The sequence below is a fragment of the Hemicordylus capensis genome, chromosome 2 (assembly GCF_027244095.1).
Source record: "Hemicordylus capensis ecotype Gifberg chromosome 2, rHemCap1.1.pri, whole genome shotgun sequence".
Lineage (NCBI taxonomy): Eukaryota > Metazoa > Chordata > Lepidosauria > Squamata > Cordylidae > Hemicordylus > Hemicordylus capensis.
The window spans coordinates 119,306,650-119,326,641 of NC_069658.1; the positions used below are offsets into that span (position 1 = coordinate 119,306,650).

A 19,992-nucleotide genomic window follows, 5' to 3' on the forward strand; every position below is an offset into this window, starting at 1 on the left:
TTCCCAACGTACTGGTGCAGTGGAGAAGAAACAGTTTTTGACAGTTTTCCAGGGAGCCCTCCATGCCACCTGAAAATATGTCCCAGAGAGTTGCTCAACCCCCAGGGACATATTTTCACTTGGCACAGAGGGCTTCCTGGGAACAAGAGGGTGATAAAAATTGCTGCTTCCCCATTATACCAGTGCAATTAGTTGCACTCAGTACATCTTTGCTTTGTATGACAACCAATTAATTTATTGCAACAAAAGCTTTCATGATCCACAGCACAATTCATTAGCTATATGGGTAGGCTCTGGCCCATGCAAGCTTCTGATACAATAGATGTGTTAGTCTTTAAGGTGCCATAAGTCTCTCTTGTTTTTGTTTCAGCAGACTAACATGGTTATATCTCTGAAATGAGTTAAGTTGCAAGTCATTCCTGCTAGAATACAATCACTTCAAAAAATAATTTTAAAAAACAAACACTGGCCCGTTTCTGCAACATTTGGTTACTAAAGGGAAACTCTTTTTGCCATAAGAATAGTTAAAGAATCCAGATTCAGACTTGAAATATTTCCCCCCTTGATTTTGACTGCACGCTTGAAAACAAACACATTTCTAAGATCACTGTAAGAACCCAGTCAACTTATCAGGATACAATACTAGTTTGTTTTTACTCACCTTTTAAACAATATTATTCAGATCCCAGGAATTTGTACTTTAATGCATATGCACACATGGCAACATTTAAAAAAGAAATGTACATCTGTGAGCACAAGACATATTCCTGAATCTAAAGCATATGTGAAGTATTCATGTTTTCAGAGTGTGTGTGTGTGTGTGTGTGTGTGTGTGTGTGTGTGACAATCTTTACATGGGATTAAAATTTTAAATTGAGGCACCTGTAACTCTTTAAATCCTTAAATTTAATAAAATTTCAGCAACTGCCCCTCCCAATATGTTTATAAGGCTTTATACAACAGTTTCAGCTTTTCAAAGGCTGAGATAGTATTTGAAATAAGAATAGGAGTTAAAGGGAAAGGACAAGACTATTAGAACAAATCCAACCTTTGGTCCTTGCTATGATGCTAACACCATGATCTTAAAGACATTCGTTTGGAATTATATTCTACTGATTTCAACAGAACTTATTTCCAAGTGTGCTTAAGACTGCAGCCTTGGAGCATGTAAGCTGGCAACGTTTCAGAGCTCAGAACAGGTCATAATGACTATGGTAGAAATCCAACATGAAATACTAAAGATTTTGTGTAATGAAGTACAGCCTGATGTGCTTTTTTCACAGATCAAAAGGATGTAGAATGGAGCAGTCAGGACCAATGCTTTTAAACAATATGTTTCATCCCCGCAACCATCATAGCAGCTGTGAGGGCTTCCAGTGGACCTTCGCATGGAAGGAGGATTTTTTTGTTTTTTGCCCCGGTAAACACCACCACTGTTTTTCCTTTTGGAGAGATGCTAATTAAAAACATTCCCATTTGCACAAATGTTGTGTTCCCTCCCCTGGATATTCAAGTAGCCAATGCATCCCCTGGATCTTCAGGTAGCTATTGCACAGGTATGTGAAGTCATGCTCATGGGGGAGCGGGGGGGGGACCCCAGTGCATTGCTTCTTCCATTTATCCCTAAATGCTGATCTAAAGAGTAAACAGACTGTAACAGTTTCCTTTAAAAAAAACAACAACAACCCAGCAACATTCTTATTAAGAATGGTTAATAAGATGTTCAGTTTAGATCTAGCTGTAGAGTAGAATATAGTTGTAACTATAGCTTGTTTGTTAACACTACTTAACAAACTTTGCTACAGAGGGTCAACACACAGATGCTCCAGGCACTGGTCCTCAGTGGCAGAACACAGATAATACAAACCCGTAAGAGTGTTCTTATTTTCAGCCGTGAAATGTTACATGGTTTGCATTCACTTTTATACAATCCAACCATTATAATTTTTTAAATTAAAGTTCTTAAAGTGATTTTGGGTGTGAACTGCAAGGACTGTGAACACAAAGCTGTATGTTTAGCTGGCAGCCCTGCTAGCAATGTTCAGAGGGAAACCTCCTTCTGCCATGCAGTATTCCTTTTTAATGTCAAAAAAACCACCCACCAGTTGAATGCATTGGAAGCAGCTCTGATTGAGAGTTCAAACATAGAAAGTCATGTCAACTATGTAAATTTGCTTATTCTGCTTTAGTCACTTCCTCTAATGGTGTGTGTGTGTGTGTGTGTGTGTGTGTGTGTGTGTGTGTGTGTATAAAGAAACTTAAAATGTGGAAATGCTGGTGTTTTGCAATTTAGATTACGAAGTACAGAGGTAAGACTTGAAATCTTGTCTTAACCATTCCTTTTAATGTGGTATCTCCCCACTCTCTGTCTGTGAATGAGTGAGTGAGAAAGAGAGAGAAAGAATCTGTAAATAAAGTCTGTAGTTTTCATATCACTGTAAGAACAGACTTATTTTCTTAAATAGGAGATAACCACAATGAGATTAAACCCAAGAGCCAGGGCACAAATACCTGTATGTATGAATAGCATGCAATTTTGGTCATTACTTTCATACATCTTGCAGATGCCAAACTACAGTTGATAAACACACTGCCTGACATCCTCACTAGCCATGCAGAGATACTGCATGCAACACACCTCCTTAGCGTTTAGTAATCCAGAGGCCTGCACTGCAGGCAATGGGTAAATTTCACTCACCTCTCCTTCCCCCCAGAAGTGCTCTTTAACACCCTAATGTATTCTTGTGGGCTGCTGCTAAGGCAGTCCTGCTCAACTTAGGCCCCCCAGCTGTTTTTGAACTCCCATAATCCCTAGCCAGAGTGGCCAATAGCTAGAGATTATGGGAATTGTGGGCCAATATCTGCAGGAGGGCTGAAGTTGAGCAGCTCTGAGCTAAAGTGTACTTCTGGGGGAAAGACAGATTGGTGAAAACCACCTCCCTATCCATGCAGTTGAACTCTGAATTACTAAATGATGCATAGGCACTTTGCATGATATCTCTCCACATTGTCAGTTAGGATGTCAGTCATTGAGGTCATGTGCACAACCTTGCCAGGGAGGGCGAGTACGCGAGCTGCGGGGAAGGCGGGAGCTCACCTGCCTTCCCTGGCAGACAAGCAGCTGCTGTCATCCCCTCCACTGCGCCACATGCCCACATGAGCAGAGGTGCTGCAAAGGGAGATGCTGGGAGCAGGACGACTTCCACCTCTTCCGCATATCAAGGTGTGCTGGAACAGCAGCTCCTTCCTCCCCCAGCAAGCTGCTGGAAATTGTGGTGGGCTGGGGGTAAACGGTTTAACATGGCAGCGATCACCCAGATGATCGCTGGCCAAGGTCATATGAACTACAGGCTAAACGCCGGGTTTGAAAGTAGAGCTGGGCGTGGATGCAGCACCAGGAGCAACCTCACTCCCAGTGCATCACACAGCCAGCCTAAACCAGGCTGGGCTTCCCCAGCCTGGATTAGTCTGCACATGTGAATACCCTTATTGTGTTTTTAAAATCTATATTCTTCCTCTCCCTTATAAGGTGGCCTTTCACTCCTATCCTCAGAAGTGACATTTTTAAAGTTTTCATAAATGGACTTGCAAATTAAACAAAATTTATGTTGTGCTTTCTCAATTTTTCTCATTCTTTTATATCTGATTTCAAATCTCTCTCTAAGGCAAGAAGATTTACTTGACTGATATAGGAATGCTGACAACCTAGCGAGTCTATCAAATGGCTGTAAACCATATAATTCCCCAACCCATCCCTGCCATACTGTGAAGATACACACACAGTGTTATAGCTAAGGCCACTTTTTCATAGCACTGATCAAAATTTTAGTAGCACCTTGGTTATACGCGACATATTCAATCCATCTCACATTATCAGAAAGAGGACATACTTTTTGGACCTGGGGTCAAGAGCATTCAACTAATTCTGCACTAGGCCAGTTCCTACCTGAAGGATGTAGCCCCGAACATAGTCCCGAAGTGTCCACCCCAAACCATGCAAGATGTGTAGCACTTCTTCTTGCTTCAATACACTGAAGAGACGATCTAGCAATATCTTCAGCCTCACTGGCACAGCCTGGGTACCATAGAGCATCAGGCTGCTGATGTCAAACACAACATTGGATTGTACAATCTCCACTTGAGTTGGATGGTACAGATGCTGGGTGCTAAGCTTGTCCAAAGCTGAGAACAAGAGAGAGAGTTGAAAGATGAGAAGATAAATCTAAAATTATATTTGGTTTTCTGGATTCCTACACAATACGTCTAGGTTTAGTTTACTTTTTTTTTTTTTGGAAGGACATGGTAATTAGTCTCAAGGCATGGCATATAAAACTTATACTATGTAATACTGTTTCACCATGAAATAGCTGCTAGATACTAATATGTCTCAAACTGAATTTAACATTACCTATTTTAAAGCAATTTTATGGGAAATACTTCTATTATTAAAAGAGGTAGTTCAGGGGAAAGACACTATAAAATAGCCGTATTCATTGAGAAGCCAAGTATAATAAAATGTACTACTGATAAACATAATTTTTTAAAGAGTCAACTTAAAATACAGTAAGACAATTCGTACTAAAAGAATGAAAGAAAATTTTCCATGCACATATACAAACTCACCCTGCTTTACACATACCATACAATGACAGTTTCCACAGTCATGTCCACCTGCTTTCCCTTTCCCTCCAGAAACTCTCCACCATGATACCACCATGACTATTGCTTCCACTCTTTGTCATGCGAATACACTCCCATAATAGCCAGACTTCACTTCATTTACTAAAGAATTTTCATCTTAAGAGAAATGGCCCTAAATCTAGCATGATCTACCATAACCAAAGGGAATCTTGACAGGGTAGAAGCTGGGGTACAGGGACAGAAGGATACAAGTAAAACCAGCACATGCTACATGAAGTGACCAGAGCCTAATGCTGTACATCACTAATAGGTCCTAATTGTGTGGGATGCTGTGGATAATGTCAGGAATATATGAGAACTGTGTGCCCTGGGAAAGGGAGAGGTGGGGTTATCTTTGACTTCGTAATGACAATACAAAACAAAACAGAACAAAACATGGATTATTCCATTACTCCCTGCCCCAGTTTGTAAAAGGATCTTTCCATTGGTTTCCCACCATCCCCCTTTTAAAAAGATCTTTCAAGAATCTCTCTTCCATTATATTCCTCCCTCATTTTAAAAAGGTGTTTCCATTATTCTCCCTGTTTTTCCAGGGATCTTTCCATTGCTTTCCCCCTCTTATTAACAGTAGCTTGTACACTGGAGCAGAGGTGCACCTAAGTAATTTTGGAGCTTGGACCTAAAAGCCTTTGGAGCCCCGCCTGCTTTGGAGACCCACACCCACACCCACACTGTGACACATGCAGTATTTTTAGCATATGGGTTCTAGAGGGCACAAACAGCTGAACTCACAAGAATGTAAGACTATAAAACAGGTATGTTTGTGCAAATATGCATTAGCAGAAATATTCCAACATGCAACTTAATATATTCCCATCCCACATATTTCTGTCCCTGCTTCCCTCAGGACCCAGGACAGACTAAGGAGATTTGGAGGCCCCCAGGGGGTGTGGAGGCCCTGGACTTCAGCCCAGAAGTCCAGGGACACGAGCCAATACAAAAGAGACTTAGCACCCCAACAATCTCTGCTCTGACTGGGGGTCAAATTAAACACACAGCTCAATTTGGAATGGTGATTCCATTAGTCTACACAGCTAAGGATAAAGGCAGAGAGCTCTCTTTATTGAGGGTAAAGACTGCTACTGGGAAGAGTCAATCAGGCCATTTAACATGTTCTGTGATGTGTGCCCTCTGTTGATTATCCTCTTATAACAGGGATTTAAAAGGCTGATTACTTGAGAAATACTCATTGAACACATTCTATTATGGGCCTGAATTTTTGAATTGGAAAGGACAAGTGAAAAAAAGAAGAGAAAAATTAAGTTATCCTTGGTCCTTATTTAAGTGCAATCAACTTCTTGGGGTCAATTTTCAAACTTTGCATTTTGTTTATTTCTCATCTGATCTTTATGAAATTTGAAGAGCTGGTGGCGCATGTCACCTAGTTGCTGTCTAGTAAAGTTCAGATGGATTAGGCACATGGTTTGGATTTTATGACCTACATAATATAATGTTCATGGTGTATAATGGTGGTATACAGTTTTTACACTTCACTAACTAACTATACAGGCACTACTGTGCCTGCATAAACTTTAATGGAATTTTGTCAGCCTTTCAAATAATGTTGTAGGAGGTCCTCTTTCTCCTCCTGTATTTTGGTATCTTCTTTGCTTATGGTCACTGGAGAGTTCATGTACTCTTGATAAATTGCTTTCTTACATTCACAGCGTAAAATGCCCTTATCGTTTCCCTGCTGGCTTCATTCAGCACACTTGCCCCAAGGGATATTTTGTCAAAGAATTCTGGTTTCCTCATAGTTCATTTCTTGCTACTGATTTGTCTGATCTTTCCTATTCTAGCAGTTTAGTCAACCTTGAATAAATAGGTTTTTAAAAATTAATTTAAAGTTCACAAAAGATAAGGGATTGGCAAGCTTGGGGATTGAAGTCCTCTGCCTCTTTGCAGAGCATCCACAATTCAGAAATATGATAGGTAGTATTCTGCCAAATATATGCAAAATTATTTATTTAAAATTACAAGTCAACCCATTCCTAAGGGGCAGGGGGAGTGACATCTTTTCAATAAAAACAACAGAGGTAGCATTGCTACAATATATAGATATATCAAACTGCATTAACTACACACATTCATAAATCTTGACAACAAAATACCTAAATGAAAGTGTTATTGGGCTCTGCAATGAATCCCCCCTCACTTTTATAATTTGCTTAAACCATAGTGTAGCAATATGTCTGTATTCGCTAATGAAAGTTAATGCTAATCAGATTCCTTTTTAATCCCCACAGTTCGCAAATCTTCTTCAAATCATGGCTTCAAACTCTGGTTACAAAAGCAATCTTAGTTAGTGTTTATCATGGTTAGCAAAAATGCAGGCACAGTGCTATACCGGCTAAAGTAAACCACAGAAGGCATAGGACAGTTTATGCTGTGGAGGGGGCTGGGGGTGGGTAGTCTGTCTGCAGCATGTTGCTAATTTTCTAACCATGACGAGGAGTTATAGAACATCAGTGATAGAAAATGTTTAGGCTTCGATGTTGAAAAATCATTTTAACACCACTGCATGTCTATTTGTACCCAGAACACTTATTTAATCAAAAAATATTGTTCTTGTATAACCATAAAGCTTGAGGTGTGACTTTAAGGAAGGTAATGGTCCTTTAGGGATATTGGGCCTAGTTGAGAAAGCTATGAACTTTTAGAGCTGTTTATGTTTGGCGTATGTGATCATGTGCTTATGCCCACATAGTGGATATCAAAAAGGATTTATAATCGTTTTTGTCAAACAACAGGAGCTATTTAGAATGGGAAAGCATGACTTGACGTAACATTAACGATTCAACTTTTGTCTGCATTTCCAAGCCAAAGAAAACTGAAACTGTCTGTGGATATAAGAGAGGGGGATGCAAAATCTGGCTTTTTAAGCAGAACTCCTTAACTGTTGCTAACAGCCAGTTCAGACATTACACAGGCACATGACTGTGTACAGAAAGATAAGGAGGCCCCTGCTAACTAGACAGAGGCACCTTTTTAATGTGGCGATTCTCTTTATTTAGCAGGGGGAGAGCAACTGGCTCTATCCACTCCCAGCACAGTACCTCCAGTGACTGTTGCTGGTGTCTTATCTTATGTTTCTTTTTGGATTGTGAGCCCTTTGGGGACAGGGAGCCATTTTATTTTACTTTACTTTATTTTTTTTCTATGTAAACTGCTTTGGAAACTTTTGTTGAAAAGCAGTATATAAATATTTTTTGTTGTTGTTGTTGAGGTGTACTACTTACAGAAAGCTAAACAAGATTCAGAATCAATAAGTATATATTGTATAAAAGCTAGAAGGAGGTCCATTCATTCGCCTGTGAACCACTACACACAGATACAAACAGAAGCACACCATAGTTTGAAGTCCATTCTTCTAATTTTCATATCGAATTCTTCCTGCCATGCCAGCTTTCCTCGCTAGGACTGGCAAAGGTGAAAGGGATTGAAAGTGGCAATGAATGCAGAATCCAACCCATCTGATGAGCTACCAATGCTGTTGTGACCATGTACTCCTCAGTCCCCACTGAAGATAACGTGGAGGCATGTGGCACGCAGATGTCCATATTATTGAACTGCAGCGTACACAGGGGAACTTCCAGGGGAATACTGCGCCTGCCTTCTGAAGGGAGCCTCTCCTGGTTCTCAAGTTGTGCTATAGTGCAATTTGATAGCACATGAGGCTGACATGTGACCCTTAGATTCTCTTCACCACCCCTCACTGAAGGCTGGAAAAAATATTCAAATTCCTTGGTGCAACAATCACTTTTTAAGCCATCCATATGTTTTCCTTAGTACATGTATTCATGTGTGCTCCCCACAACATGAGTGTGCCATGCACTATATACAAGGTACAGGAAAGTTGCATCCCATAAAAAACTAAGGACTTGAGTCCTGCAGCAGCAACAGCACATGAGTTTCAAGCTTTCCTCATTTCTTTAGCTCCTAGCCACATATTAGGTCTTCCCTTCCCATTCTCCCTTCCATGTTTTCTTTCCTTCTCAAAATAGTCTATCTTGTCTTTGTCTCTTTTAAATTTTATCATCATAGCTTCCCCCTATGTCCCCAAATCCCCTTATGGAGTAGCTACTGTAAATGGCAGTGACTGGGGTGGAAGACTCTCTCTTGCAGCATTTTAATGTAACATGGAACCAGAGTTTTAGGAGGCAGAGGTTATCTCACTGGCCAGAATAGGACATAATGGGGAACTGGAGGCAAAGTAGCCAAAGGCCCCCAAACCCCAATGTTTGAAGGCAGGAAACCACAGTTTCTTAACTCAGAGGGTTCACTCACCAGATTCCACTATGAACCCTCAGTTTGATGTGAGGTTCACTGCCCCAGCCTCCAGTTTGAAGCTGCCTCCATTAGATCTGAATTCAGTAATGGAGACAGCCTTCCCTGGGACTGGAGTTGAGGGAAGAAAGCTCCCCCCTCTCCATCCTGACTGACTGCCGCTGCTGTCCATCAAACAAAGGAGGAAGTCTGACAGCCACTTCCCCTTCTTTTCTTCAAGGCCATCACTTAAGTCCAAATGTGTGACAAAGTAAGTGAGCATTTGGGAGGAATTCATCTTCAGCCCAGATTAAAATCTGAGCCAGAACTCAGCAGGGGTGCAGATCCTCCCTAATTTGAGGAATTCCCTTCTCATTTTACTGAACTCACTTCTGGCAAAATCTAATCCATATTTTCAATCCCAAAACATATTTTTCTCCCACTGCATCAAACTGCCTTTCCTTTTGCCGCCCCCCCCCCTGCCATTTAAGTGAGGAGTTGCTCCTCACCTTTCCTCTGCCTGTACCCTGGAACTCATTAATTAATGCAAGATTACAAATTATTCTAATGGCAGTCAGTTATTCTGGACAAGCAAATATGAACTTCAGTAAAGTTCATAATTATAATATAGGCAGGCATAAGATTACAAAAAATATATTACTAAATGGAACTAACTACTTAAACTCTTAAAATACTGTACATGGAACAAGACAGAAAGATTTGCTAATATCAATTAAATCTGATTTTCTACAAAGAGTTATTGATTTGCTCATGGAGTGGGGTGGGGTAAGGAAAACTAATATATAGCAGTCTATCAAAATGTGGCACAGTATCTCTAATTTTTCAGTTTGAAAATGCAGATATATGAGAGAATTTATTTCAGACATTTTTCTGGGAAGATGCCAAAAGTAGTATCATATTTTCCTTTGGAAATGTTTCAGAGCCAATTTTAATGCTTCGGCCTGGTATACCCAGGAGACCCTCTGTATCTTTCACACAGGACATGAAGCCATTGTCTTGAGCACATGCAGTTGCTAATAATTTAAAAGTACTATTTGTTGTAAAGGTAAAGAGGTGCGCTTTTTTCATTTGACCTCTGAGTTTTCTTGAACAGAACATGGAGTTCTCATAACTTCACTTTGCATTGCTATGTGTTCTGTGCTTTGCTTGACTATCTATCTCTTCCTTCTAGTGGACTGCTAGCTATACTTATCTACTTCACATCATAATCCATTCTGCCATTCCTTGGAAGAAAACAGTTACATTCTATGTGAACAAATATCAACCAGATCCTAATCATGTTTACATGGAAGTAAGCCCCATCTAGTTTACTTAGGTATGTTTGAGATGAAAGAATAAATCACTAAACATGTTGAGGTGAAATAAATACATTTATAATCAATATTCTTTATTTTCTTACTTTGTTTTTAGTGCAGAATAAATCACTAAACATGCTGAGATGAAATAAATACATTTATAATCAATATTCTTTATTTTTATACTTTGTTTTCCGTATAGAATGTATGCTTTCTCAGCATGAATCTGTTTTCTTAGAACAGTATTTGAATTTTTGGCCCTGTATATAAATAACTGTGGATGTATTTGTGTGGTTTTATTATTTTTAGAGGAAAAGATGGTGATAAACACCTTTCCTTCAGATTCTTTTTAAAACTTGCTTCAGCAATGCCCACAATGTTCAGACTAGGAGAGAAATACTGACCTATATCGAATCTAAGGGTTATGCACAGGAGACCATCCCCACGCACATGGAGGAGAGAGGTGATTTTTTGTGATCCCCCTTTTCTTTGCAGCTGCCTGTGCTTTCTGGTAATATGTTATTGAGGGCTGCAATAACATATTTTAATATATGTATATATGTTATTGAGGGCTGCAAGGACATATTTTTGGAAAGAACAGTCAGCTGTATATGAAAGGGGGGACTCATTTCAAACTGGCTTTGGGCAGGCTATGGGTTGAGACTGCTTTGGTCATCCTAATGGATGATCTCCAATTGGAAATTGACAGAGGGAGTGCAACTCTGTTGGTCCTTTTGGATCTCTCGGCAACTTTCGATACTATTGACCATAGTATCCTTCTGGAGCATCTGAGGGGGTTGGGGATGGGAAACACTGTTTTGCAGTGGTTCTGCTCCTACCTCTTGGGCAGATTCCAGATGGCGTTGCTGGCAAACTGTTGCTCTTCAAAATCACATGGTGTCCCTCAGGGCTCCATATTGTCTCCAATGTTGTTTAACATCTACATGAAACCTCTGGGAAAGATTTGGTGCAGGGTGTTATCAGTATGCTGATACCCAAATTTATTTCTCCATGACAACATCATCAGGAGAGGGCATAACCTCCCTAAATGCCTGCCTGGGCTGGATGAGGGATAACAAACCGAGATAGAATCCAGATAGGATGGAGGTACTTATTGTGTGGGGTTTGATCTCAGGAGACTATTTTGATCTGCTGGTTCTGGATGGGGTCACACTTCCCAAAAGGAACAGGTACGCAGTCTGGGAGTGCTTCTGGATCCAAACCTCTCTCTGCTGTCCCAGGCTGAGGCAGTGGCCAGAGATGCTTTCTATCAGCTTTGGCTGATATGCCAGCTATGACTGTTTCTTGAGATAAATGATGTCAGAACAGTGGCACATATGCTGGTAACCTCCAGACTTGACTACTGCAATGCGCTCTATGTGGGGTTGCCTTTGTACATAGCCCAGAAACTGCATTTGTACATGCGGCAGCCAGGTTGGTCTCTGGGTCATCTTGGAAAGACCATATTACTCATGTTTTGAAAGAGCTACGCGGGTTACTGATACGTTTCTGAGCAAAATACAAGGTACTGGTTATAACCTATGAAGTTCTGAACAGCTTCCTCCCTGGGTATTTAAGATAACGTCTTCTTCTCCATGAGCCCCACTGCCCACTGAGATCATATGTAGAAGTTTGTCTGCAGTTGCCACCAGCTTATCAGGTGGCTACTCAGGGATGGGCCTTCGCCATTGCTGCCCCAAGGCTTTGGACTGTGTTCCCTTTTGGAATATAAGCTTCCCTATCTCTGACAACTTTTAAAAAGGCAATTAAGACACATTTTTTTTCACCCAGACCTTTAACTAGATTTAGAGTTTTTAATAGTTTTAAATAGCTTTTAACATTGTGTTAAATTTTAAATAGTTGAAATGTTATAATTTTGTTTTAATTTGTATTGTTTTTATTGTAAAGCGCCCAGACACATAGGTTTTTGGTGGTATATAAATATGTTAAATAAATAAATGGTTGAAAAATGCCCCTCCCCTCTGTGCATATGAAAAAATGTCCCCTGTGCACAATTCTTATTATTTTTCATTGTCTACAAAACCAAACTGCGCTATAACATGGCCTTACTGTCATGATATCCAGATACCCAGTAGGAAACTTGGTAAGAGTATGACCCAGATAGAGTTACAAATAATAAGAGAGAGCTTGTATTTGAATGTAAGGCTCCTTTCAGTATTGGTTTTCTAAAGGGCAGTTTAGCAGGTTGAGCCTTGTGGAATCTGTTAAAGCTTTGCAAAGAATACCTGCCTGAGTACTTCTATTATCTGGAAACTGCAGCATTTCAGTCCTCTAGGCAGCCTAGGCGACTTATTTAGTGCATATGTGAATAAAGGTAAAGTGTGCTGTCGAGTCAGTGTCAACTCCTGGTGACCATGGAGCCCTATGGTTGTCTTTGGCAGAATACAGGAGGGGTTTACCATTGCCATCTCCCACGTGATATGAGATGATGCCTTTCAGCATCTTCCTATATTGCTGCTGCCTGATATAGGAGTTTCCCATAGTGTGGAAAACATAACAGTAGGGATTCAAACCAGAAACTTCTGGCTTGCTAATCAGGTAATTTCTCCGCTGTGCCATTAGGTGACTTACTGAACCCTTTATTTAGTGCATGTGTGAATTACTGTTGTGAATACTGAACCTTGACACCTTCATGATCACAGATGGTGCCAAAATAATAAAACATCAACAAGTAAACCCCAGCACAGCATTCTCCAGTGTCTATTGCTGGTGTCTACCTTATGTTTCTTTTTAGATTGTGAGCCCTATGGGGACAGGGCACCATCCTATTTATGTATTATTTATCTTTCTATGTAAACTGCTTTGAGAATTTTGTTGAGGAGCGGTATATAAATATTTGTAATAGTAGTACTAGTAGTAAAACAGCATAAAGGGGGAGTGGTGAAGGATCTTACACATTTTCTTTTATTATATTAAATAACAGAGAATTGCAGGAAGTTGCTGTTGGAAATAGCTGATTGAAGTAGTCTTAAATACAAAAATTTTAAATATATTTTAAAGTCTACTTTATAATTAACTACCAAAATATGGAATTAGTGTATATTTATGGAACTTTTGAATAAAGCAGGAACATACAAATGGGAACTGGGTTTTAATGTCCCTTTGAATAAGTAACATTCATGTGTCTCTGCCAAGCAATATTGATAAAGATAATGAGAAAATTCCCAAAGATTGTATAGAAACTTTGCATATGATGATTCATTCCATAAAGGAGCCCTTTGGAGTAAAATTCAAGCTTGCAGATTAGCCTACAATGTGTATTCAATATACTATGCCAAAGCTAACTTGGCAGCTTTGGACTACTAAACTATAGTATAGCATAGCATACCAGTTTTAACACTGCATTTCTTTTTCAACGGAAAGGGGAAAGAGTTGCTTTGCTTTTCGATTTATATTTTATTGGGGTTTTGAGACTCTCTTCAATTCAAAGGAAATTAAATACACACTGTGCATTAAAATAATGGTAAGCGGTTTGCTCAATTTATCAAGTGCCAGAAAGTGTAAAGCTAGATTCTTATTTCATCTATTCCTCTGCCAGTTAGGCTTAGATGTAGCCATGCAAGACCTTCTGCTGACCCAAAATCGCTGCCATAGCTATGTGCACTGGGGGAGTTCAGGGTGCCATGAAAACTCTACCTCAGAGGAACATATGTCCAATTATGTAGCAAGCAAACACTAGCCTACCTTGTAATAGAGCTGTTATACTACAGGCAAATACAATCTGATAAAATAATGCCATAAAATTGTAGCAATTGATGTATGCATGATAAACTTGGTTGAAGGGTTGGGTGGGTAAGCTGGGCAGTCGCCCAGGATGCATACCTGAAGAGGCCCTGAGCTGAATTTGGTAGGTTACTGTTTGGTGAGTGTACTGTCTGAAGTGAGCTAGAGAGGAAAACAAAAGCAGAATCAGGAAAGAGCTTTCTCTGCCTAATTTCTCTCTTATAGTAAGAGAGAGATAGAGGTAGGCTGGAAAAAGGATGATGGAAAATACCTGGAGAGAGGGGAAAAGACCAAAGGAGCAAATGTAGATGGCCTGGGGGGCTTCAGTGGCATCCCAGAACTGAAGCAGGAGAGCACTGAGAGCAAAGCAGCAAAGCAGACATTGCTCTGGGCTCTTCTCATGGCCACTGCTGGGAAAGCCTGGAAATGGTAGGGTCTGTCAGAGTACTAGGTTTTGCAATCTCCCACAACCCACACAACCTGGCAACACTGATTCTTATTCCATCTTGAGTGGAATAAGTGGACAAAAGATGGCATCCGCATATGCTCAGACGCCATTTCTTTCTTGATGCCACCCGCAGGCTGCTGGGAACAGGGAACTTCCTGTTCTCAAGCAAGACACAGCTGGGCAGTGTGACAGGCTGCTTAACAGGAACAGCATCGTGCTGGGGCGGCGGACCAGCAGCGGAGCAACCGGGGGGCAGGTAAGATCTGTAGGGGAAGAATGGCAGTTCAGTCCCCAAATAGCAAAGCAAAACCAGTTTGGTGAGAAAGTAGCAAAGCAAACTGTCTTGAGACAGTTATTTCGTATTGAAGAACTACAAGGATTTATTTAAAGAAAAGAAATTTCTTTAAATAAATCATTCATATATATATATAGGATATATCCTTATATATAAGGATATCCTTATATATCCTTATATAAGGATATATCCTTTATATATATATAAATAAAGAAATTTCACAAACAAATGTGAAAAAGCCTGCAGTTTAATTTCAGCTGCAGCTCATGGCTGAAGAGAGAGATCAAAACAAACAGCCTTCTCTGGAGAGACAAAATGGAGACTAACAATGGAAGAACCAAGAGGATTCTTGGTTCAGCACTTTTATCCATGACCCTAAAAGCCCCTAGTGGTCACTATGAGACATTGCTGCTGAGAGCTGATGCTGCCAAGGTCCTAGCTCCAACAAGATCTCCCTTCCTCCTGTTAAAGAGGGTGCTCTCCGCACTCCTGGAAGTGCACAACACACTTTGTGTACATCCCTACCTGGTGGAAACCCATTACTGCATACAACCAGCATAAGACACACTCAACAGAATTATACATTACAATAGTATAGATCTTATTTGCAATTCAGTTTTGAATTTGAGATGGTAGTCTAACACTCTCTGAACAGCACCTAATAAACTAAAGAATATTATGTCAAAACCTTAATTTCCCATTAGCGGGCACCAGATTTATAATGTCAGAGTATGGTTTGTGCTTTAAGACACATGTGATTATCCTCAGGAATTCCTCTATTCAACAATAATTCACTCTTTTTACACAGGAAGTAATTATTGTTATAAACAACTAAATAGGTCCTGATACATTCCTTAGCTTTTAAAAAATAAGTTGGGGGGAGATATTTAATCTGTATTTTTAATACTTCTTTTAGCATTACCACAAATAATGCCTTTAAAGTACTGCGCTGTTGTGTTTTTATTTTGCTTTTTGTTCCTTTGCCATAATGTCCCCCCATCCCTATTCTTCGCTCTCTCTTATTGAAAAATGAAATGACACCTCTGAATATTATTTTATTGGAGCAGGGAGCATATTTATATTCAATTTAATTTTGAAAATCATATCAAGAATTCTTCAAATGGTACAAACTGTGTTTAAGTACTAACCCATAGTCTTGGGAAAGTCTAGCACTCAGAGGATGTCTCACCTAGGTCCATCATTGTTGGACACCCCCCCTCACCTTTAAATGCTTGCTATTAGATGCTAGTTTGTGCCTTCAAAATGGCCAGTTTCCATCCTTAACAGGAAAGAGAAATGCTACCCAGTGATGGGTTAATATACTATTATCTGAAGAAAGACAAAAATGTTCTTGGAAGCAGGGAATTATCTCCGCCCACCCTTCAAACAGTCAAGAATTGGAGTTCAAATACTTTAGATTGAAAAGTCTTGAAAGAGTCAGAGTGGCAGATATGGAACTGCATCCTTTAAGTATTTCAGTTTTTCCTCTTTCCTTTCCTCCAGTTTAAAACTTAGGCGAGAGTCCTTAAAAACTTACAGAACCAAAGAATTAGCTCAGACTTTTCAGACAGAGAAAAAACAAGCTTATTTTGTCATAACTTTGTATTATATTTAAAAATAACCCAAGTTAACTGAATTCATTTAGGCTCCAAAAGAGGAACTCATGTGTCCTCCCAGTTTTCAGCTTGCATGTGCAAATGTTAATAGCAAAAGCAATTTTAATAGCTTTTAAAAAAATTATAAGCGCATTAATCATGTGTGTTTCAGACACAGAAAAACTGACAAATGGCTGTTTCTGTACTTCATGCTCCAGACACTTGTTCTAATCATGCTAAAAAGAACCCCACTCCCAGCGCTCCTGAATTTACATAGAATAAAAGGGTTATTTAAAAAACTGTTGATGAAATCTTCATTAATTTCAATCTCTGTGATCCGATTCCAAGAAGAAAAATGTAGACCACTACTGGGTTTATGTAGCCAAAAGCAGAACCACAGTTTGTTCACATGTGATGCTTGCTGTCTGCAATTTTTTTTTATTCCTCTGCAAAACTTTGAACCTCATCCAGCTTTGACACACTGCCTCTTCAGTTAATAACTATCAAGTTTCCCCTTGTCTCCTGTCTACTTTTCTTTGAGGCAATTGCGCACTCAGCACCCCGAGATAATAACACACATCTATAAGATAAAAGCAATGGCATTAATGTAATTGTCTGCCTCTTTCTCTTTAGCCTAATCTTTTTTTCTTTTCAGTTTTGACTGCCTGTGTGACACCTGTTTTTGTCTCCTCTGATCCTATGACAGGTTTTCCGCTGACAAGGTTTTTGCCTGAGAGAGATTCTGCCAGACAAGAACATAATAAAATATGAAGAACTGCTTGTCAGAGTTTCTGCCAATGCTTGCATGAAATAACCAAAAAAGAAAATCTTGAATTTTTTTAAGGGGCCCTGTGATGGTCGCTTTTGGCCTGTTGGGAAAACAGCCTCCTTCGCCAATTCCTCCAAGCTAAACAGGTGTTTTCTTTTACATTTTTTTCATGTTTTTCTCCCTTTTTTAAAAATGGATTGTGGAAAACGTGAGTATTGAAGGGTGGGGAGAACTAAAATCTGCTTGCAAAACAATCAAGAGAAACAACTTTAAATATTTGGTATATTCAAACAAGGAATTTTAAAATCTTTAAAATATGAAAAAGTCATTTTTTGGTCACTGTTTATATAGGTATATTTTTGGGAACATAATATTTCCCAGAATTATTGGGAAAGAGAAGGATTCCTTACTTGGATTTCATGTGCACAAGACCACAGGAACTGTTGTGACATCTTAAAATACTGAACTTTTCATAGGCAATAGTCTGTTTAATCAAAATGCATTATTTAGGCTGAGAAACTGGTCAGAATATATCCAAATGTTTATACAAAATGGAAGATAATCCAAAGATACCAGGAAGATCAAACACACTTTAATTCCTGAACTGTAAATATTCCAGAAGGCCTGAACATTTGTCCTACTCAAAAAGACAAAGCTTAGCCAATTTTCAATAAAAGAATTTGTCATAATCCCTGCTCAGTCCTTGAGAAATACAGTTAAACTTGATAATTGTTTTCTTCATTAGGAACATATGGATGGAAAGGAGCAGCAACTTCCCCCACTGCAATTTTTCCATGTCCAACACTCAAAGGTGTATTTAGTTTCAGTACAAGGATAAACATTTATCTTTTGTTAAATAAATAATAAATGTTAAACATTTATTTTTCATTCCCTGCTATAAATTATGTGCAACAGAAATGTTTGTCCCCCATTAATATTATTTCCAACTCATTCCTTCTTTTAAAAAAATTTCCATACATTGTTCCCAACTCTTTGGCAGAACAGAAGATAGATTTTAATTAATAAATCTAAATAATTAATTAATACACAGCCTTTCTACCTACTAGAAAAAGACAATGAGGGGGTTTGCCTAACTAGTCCTAGGCCATAGCTTTCCATGTACCATGAAACCACCTGTGTAAAATCTGCACCTCAGGGTGGAAAAAATGGATAGGGAGATGTGGTGGCATCAAGGGCATAGCTGCCATTCGGACGACCACACTTGCCATGATGGGCACCCGGCAGCAGTCCCCATGCTTCTTTTCTCCCTGCTGAACACATGACACCAGCAGCAATCTCCCTGAGGGAGCAGCCCAAGGTAGGCTGCCCTGCTCCTGCTGCTCAGCTGCTGTCCCCACTGCCGCATGTGTGGCAGGGAGGATCCTCCTTCAGGGGAACAAGGGGGCATGCTCTCTATCTTCCCCACTCCACCCAGCATTCCTGGAGCACAGATGCTGCTAGACAATATTCCCCCTCCCCTTTTCCTGCTGCTGCCCAGGAACTGCAAATGTTTTCCTGGGGAGGTGTTGGAACACAAGAGAGGCTGGTCAATCTGGGGATCTTGGTGCTTCAGAGAAGGGCTGAGGATGGGATTGATCGGGTCGGGATTTCCTCGGTTCTGTCTCCAGGGACAGGAGACATGGCCAGGGTCATGTTCTGGCCATCCCCTGAGCAGGATTATCTCACCCAGTAGCCACATATCCCCTCCCAACACCACTGTGTGACACCATTGCCCACACCAGCACTGAAAGCTCATGCATGAGCTAAATGCAGCATATACTATTGTTCTCACCTCCATTTTCTCTCCCCAACAACTCTATGAAGTAAGTTAGACTGAGAAATAGCAACTGGTCCAAGGTCAGCCAGTGAGCTTCAAGGATGAATGGGGATTTGAACCTGGGTCTCTTGGGTCGTAGTCAAACACTCTAACCACTATATCTTGCTGGAACTCTTCTAGCAGCGACAGCAGTGGGAATGGCTCAGTATAAATCCTAGAGATTTCTACCTGCTCAGTGAATGCAAGCACAGAGTGATGACATTATCTTTGTACTCTGCACTAAAAAAACATCAAACAGCCTTTGCTGTTTTCCTCAGTTGTTCGTTCATGTGAATGTTACCAAAGCAGAGCTACCCTCCCTGTGGTGCCTCAGAAATCAATTTCCTCTCTACCAAGCTAAGCAGAGGAGAACTCTAGAATATTGTCCCAAGCACATTATTCTTCCTTATAGGGAATGTATTGCTGTGAAGAAAAGCATACCCAAGTAGCCCAAAAGTAAGTCATGAGCTCCTGCATTGCCCCTATAGAAGTAACTAACGTTGATTGCCTTTGTTCATGCAGCCTGAGTTTGTGGCATACTTGCTGCTTGATGAAATATCAAGTGCGCACTGCTGAATAAATCAATAGTGATTTCAAGCATTGTAATTAGAGGAATATAAGTTAATTAAGGTAGATTTACAAAGCACCCCCGCATAACTGACACTAGCCATGCTGTTATAAAGTCCATAAGATATGACGATCCGTGGTCATGATTATCCTTTTTAATCACCCTTCCTTTGTGCCCTGCAACTAAACAGGACACTTGTGCCTGATTGTCATAAAGTTCATCTACTGTGACCGTTTCACACTTCAGCTCCAGATTAAATATACTCCAGCAAATTTGACTGCAGTCAATTAGACTGTAATTAGAGAAATCTTTAGCATTGTTAAGGGTACAATCCAGAATACATTTCCTATTTCTGAAATTCAAATGGGAGTAGAATAATTAAGAAACCTGAGGGGGTCTGCACAGCTAGTCTGGGGTAAATTCCCTAGTAAAAATAATATCAATATAGCCAAAGAAAAATTCTTAGTTGGTACA

General features: G+C 39.9%; 1 protein-coding gene across 6 annotated transcripts in view; it reads right to left on the bottom strand.

Moving 5' to 3' along the window:
* The window catches only part of BNC2 (basonuclin 2), a 584,547-nt gene that overhangs the window by 163,865 nt on the left and 400,690 nt on the right, over positions 1–19,992 (bottom strand). For 5 of the 6 annotated variants that reach the window (XR_008316774.1, XM_053298992.1, XM_053298991.1 and 2 more), the window contains exon 4: positions 3,947–4,182. Coding sequence is in view for 5 of the 6 variants with exons in the window: in XM_053298992.1 (XP_053154967.1) it covers positions 3,947–4,182 (236 nt within the window). In the remaining variant the exon portion in view is untranslated. Of the gene's footprint in view, positions 1–3,946; positions 4,183–4,623; positions 4,691–19,992 lie in introns of those variants that run through there. The other variant, XM_053298994.1, reaches the window with a different exon arrangement.